Source organism: Octopus bimaculoides, chromosome 9 (assembly GCF_001194135.2).
Source record: "Octopus bimaculoides isolate UCB-OBI-ISO-001 chromosome 9, ASM119413v2, whole genome shotgun sequence".
In the NCBI taxonomy this organism is placed as follows: domain Eukaryota; kingdom Metazoa; phylum Mollusca; class Cephalopoda; order Octopoda; family Octopodidae; genus Octopus; species Octopus bimaculoides.
Window position 1 is genome coordinate 58,374,255 of NC_068989.1, and position 5,131 is coordinate 58,379,385.

At 34.8% G+C, this 5,131-nt stretch overlaps 1 protein-coding gene across 4 annotated transcripts in view; it reads right to left on the reverse strand.

The window, feature by feature from the left end:
• The window catches only part of LOC106871034 (histone acetyltransferase KAT2A), a 42,899-nt gene that overhangs the window by 6,495 nt on the left and 31,273 nt on the right, over nt 1-5,131 (reverse strand). For all 4 annotated transcript variants that reach the window (XR_008264900.1, XM_014917291.2, XM_014917290.2 and 1 more), the window contains exons 11-12: nt 3,911-4,037; nt 719-829 (exon numbers count right to left, since the gene is read on the reverse strand). Coding sequence is in view for 3 of the 4 variants with exons in the window: in XM_014917291.2 (XP_014772777.1) it covers nt 719-829; nt 3,911-4,037 (238 nt within the window). In the remaining variant the exon portion in view is untranslated. The remainder of the gene's footprint in view (nt 1-718; nt 830-3,910; nt 4,038-5,131) is intronic.

Here is a 5,131-nt window from a genome sequence, read left to right on the forward strand (position 1 = left end):
AAGTTGGAACTGCTACTTGCTGAAGCCAATCAGTAATTAGAAAAATATAAATCCCTACTTCAAATCTTTTATCTATTAATTGCTTGAGTCATTAGACTGTGGCCATGCTGGGGCATCACTTTGAAGAATTTTTAGTTGAACAAATCAACTCCACTTCTCATATTTTTTAAAACCTAATACTTATTCTATCAGTCTCTTTTGACATAAACATACCAACACTAGCTGTCAAGTGGTGGTGGGACAAACACAGACACATATTTATACAAATATATATGATAGGCTTCTTTCAGTTTCCATCTACCAAATTCACTAACAAGGCTTTGGTCAGCCCAAGGTTATAGTAGAAGACACTTGCCCAAAGAGCTGCACAATGGGACTGAACCCAGAATCATGTGATTGGGAAGCAAACTTCTTACCACACAGCCATGCCTGCGCCTTGGAAAGAAGGAAGGAGGGGGGATCTCACAAGAGATTGAAATTTTTTTTAGTATTTACAATCGTATTTAGGTGGAAATAGCTTTATCTTGCATTATGTCATTACTTTGAGATTTTGTTAGGAACGCGTAAAAGGTCAGATCCAGCCAGTTTAAACATGAAACAGGTAGAATAGAGCTGGTTTAAATGCTAAAGGGTTAAATTTAAGAGTTTGATGTTTTAACAAAATTTTCCAAAAAAGTTAATGCTGAAAGATAGAAATATAATACTGAAGTAATCATACCTGCTTTTTGAAATAACCAATTGCATATTCATCCGCAAATGTGAGAAAATGAAGGATACCATGTTGAATATGATAGTCTTTCAAGTGGTTCATCATATGAGTGCCATATCCCTGAAAATGAGATATAGAAGTCTAAAATAAAGGCAAATATTCTTGAAAATTAAATAGTAAATAAAAATTGAACACAACCAACATTAGGCTCATAAATGAATTTTCCAAGTCGATAAAACATTGCATATAAAACAATGACATCAATTTGAAAGCTTGAGTGATAAAGTGTACTCTGTCTGTCTGTATACTGGGGCTGTGTAAATATAGTGACAAAGATAAACATGCCTTTTCTTACTATCTTTCTGTATGCCAAAGAAGAAAAGTGAATGATCTATCTACTTCAAGCTGCTGCTCTATTCTGAACTTTCCTCAGAAACTATGAACATTTCCTTCTGACCATAAGCAAATATACCTATCAAACATAGCACTATAGGCAAATTGCAAATTCCAATTAGCATATTAGTGCTTAGATTGGTAGCAAATTCAATATTAAATTGCTCACTAAGCAGCTGAGATATAGGAGAAATATATATTCTATTCTGTAAATACTAACACAAACTTCACAAATACTACAAACACCTCTTAACAGGAACACAATCAAAATTGCATATCCCAACACATATGCACACTTTTTCATGAGCTCATCAAACATGTTCTAACTAAAAAGCATTTCGAGCCACAACCACCATCTAATTACAACTACACTAACAGTAATGCCCCATCTAAATGCAGTCAGCACTAACAGAAAAGAAATTTTATCTAAAACTTTATTGCAAGTCTTATAAACTTGTTACTTACTTACATCACATTCAAATTAATCCGTGCCACATAAAAATATTGGTGTGTATAACATCATTGTCAGTTTAATGTCCACTTTTCCATGCTTGGAAACATAGACTTTCCATACTTGGATGTCTTTCTTGACATAAATAATATTCCCTCATATCGAGACAAAAGATTGGAAATGAATGGCACCACTTGTATGATGGTGGTACTTGTTTACAACCATCAGATGATGTCATGACAAGGAAACACAAACACATATGTGATGGACATCTTTCAGCTTAGGTTTATTAAATCAACTCAAGAGTTTTGTTGGTCTTGGTCAAGGCCTTAAGAAGACACCAAAGTGCCATGCAGTGGGATTGAATCTCAAACCATGTGGTTGGGAAGTGACCTTCTTAATTGTACAGCCAACATATATTTATGCATATGTGTATATGAATATATTAATGTATTGGATCATGCCATAAATGATGCAATTTTTTCATACTTATTTTATTTTTCAAAATTAAGATAAAGTTCTTTTTTAATCTAAAATATACTCTCCTTCATTTTCTACAATGCACTTCCATCTATCTGGTAGACTTGCAAGGCCCCTCTTCCAATATTTACTTGTGGCAAAAAATACTCCTGCAGTACTGTTCTGACTGTCAACAGAATTCATATTTTTTCCATCCAAATGATTTGGAAGACAGCAGAAAAATTATAATCAGATGGGGCAATGTCTAGTGAATATGGTGAATGGGACGTTATTTCCCATTCAAACTGCTCAAGCCTTTGAAATGTCATCCTTGCTGTATGTGGCTGAGCATTATCCTGATGGAAGAACACCCTTAGTTTTGAAACCAAAGATGGTCATTTTCTTTCCATTGCTGACTTAAGCCACTCAAGCTGCTCACAGCAGATCTCCTTTGTTTGGTTTGGATTTAGAAGTTCAAAGTGGACTAAACCTTTCATATCCCACCAAACAGATAACAACACCTTTACATAGGTGAAGACCTTCTTTAGCCTGGGGTGCAGTGGACATTTTTATAGAGAACCCATTTCTCATCACCTGTCACAATTCAGTCCAAAAAGAGTTCAGTTGTGAGATGCGACAGCAAAGAAGAGCACACATTCACTTTTTGCACATGATTAGACTCGGAAAGTTTGTGAGGAACCCATTAACCCAATTTGCTGGCATTTCCGATGGCACGCAGGTGTCAATGAATGGTTGAAATCAAAGCTTCACTGCTAGTTCCTCAACAGTTACAATGAGATTTTGTTCCACCAGGGTTTGCAGGACATCCTCATCGAGCTCTACAGATCCTCCAGGATGAGGCTTGTCTTCTAGGCTGTAGTTTCTGGCTCGGAATTTCTGAAACCACCATTGACACTGGCTTATGTTTACTGTCGAAACCCTATATACTGCATTAATATTCCTTGCACTTTCTATTGCATTGTTACCTTTACTGAACTCATAAAGCAAAATATGCTGAATATGCTTTGTCACTTCCATTATAGCTTTGAAAAAATAATTGTGAAAATTGAACTACACTCTCAAAACTTGCACTAAGAATAAGGACAAGGTAAAATTACTACCTGCTTTCATAGCAAGTTGATGCAGGTAGTTTATACCATTCCCCTCCAACTTTCAGTTCATGCAACTGAAAAAAAACCGCTTTATTTATGGGATGACCCTTAGATATCACCGTAATCATCATTTTAATGTCTACTTTTTTTTTATGCCTGCATGTGTTCCGTTGTGACTTAATTACAAGTTTTCTACAGCCAGATGCTCTTCCTGTTGCCAGCCTCCACTTGTTTCTAGAAAGGTAATAATCTCCCAGTTTATTAAACAAAAACCAGCCCAGATATGTTTTTGTGGAGAACTTGAAGCAAATGACACTGTATGGATGAGCCTTTTGTCTACAAAGATTGCACAATGTGTCAAAAATTCCGTACAAGATTTTGCAGTGGATTGTAAGCAAATGGTGCAATTAGCAAAGCCTCTGTTTACAATCAGAAAGTGAAACACATAGCTGAGGAAATATAAATTCACTTGCACAAACACAAAGGGCTTTTTTTAGTTTCCTTCTATTAAATTCACTCACAAGGCTTTGTTGGCTCAAGACTATAGCAGAAGACACTTGCCCAAGTTGCCATACAGTGAGACTGAAAAGAAACCATATGATCAGGAAGCAAACTTTTATTCAAAGGGATTTTTAACCCAATATTTACATGCTGTTATTTAGAGCTACATCCGCTTTGAGATCCACTGTTTTGAAAAAGAGATGCACATGTATACATACTTATATTTATAGAAGCATTTGGATAACAGTAATAGGATACTATATACAGGTGTGTAGTGATACTTACTTTCACTTGCTCATTAGAAGTAACAGCACAAAAGACAATTTCAGTAAAGCCTTGAGTTGGAAACATCCGGAAACAAATTCCACCAATGACTCTATTTTCTTTAATTAATGCCAAACATTTATGTTTCCTGAAGGAGAAAAATAACCCTAATTATATTTACCTACTGTTTCAAGAAAATACAGTTTACAATGTATAGTGATTACCAGATTCTTAGTTTTTATTAGAGATCTATCAATATACACACCAATTTGAAGTGCAAGTTTTCATCTTCTGATTTATGCTAATAGTTTTGCTTTCCTATTTATTCTTGTCCATGCAAATTCAAATGATTATATTGTATAAGTTCAAAATAGAATGGAAAAGTAGCAAAAACTGCTCACAATATTAAGCAGTTCAACATTGATTCCAAAAGTTTATGCAACTGGTGATTACTGAAAGGAATGCAAGTAAAACAACTCAGAAAGTCGTCATTGAAATGCAATTTTGACAATATTATATAGATTGCAAGATGTAGATTTTGGAGTCACTTTAGTTTTATGCCATCATGTATGGGGAAAATACAATGCAAGATTGTTTCTTTGATATATATATATACAGTGATTATGCAGTTTAACTGTTGAAAGCAACTAGCCTGTCCTGAGCCAATGAAGGATTATCAACACGGTTGTTTGATCTACTCGAAATAGCAGCAAAATCTATTTATACTGCTCACTTTAAAAAACATACTACAGTCATAAGTCCACTCAGGATTGACCTGGAGGTAAAAAAAAAAAAAAAAGCCACAAGTTGTCATGTGTCTATCAGAGAATCTTTTTGAGGAGTCTGTTTATGGAAGACGTGCATTTGACATTAACCCTTTCGTTACTATATTTCTGGCCAAAATACACCCCTCATGAGTTTCAATTAAATTCTAAAATAATCATGAATTTAGACTAGTCTCATTAAACACCTGTAACTTTTTTATTTATCAACATATTAATGTGATATTTGGAACATAATTAAAGAAAGGGTTCTTAATCAATTCTATTGCATAATTTTTATCTCTAAGTTCTCCATGTACTGGGTGGGTGGGGGGTACTGCTAGTGTCTCTCACATGTAAATATTGGTTCAGCTTCACGAATCGTACTCGTTCATAATACTGGAAATATATTCATCGCCAAAAGGTTCCTGATCGCTCCAGTAATTTGTTATTCTGGGTAATTGTCTAATACCCATAATAA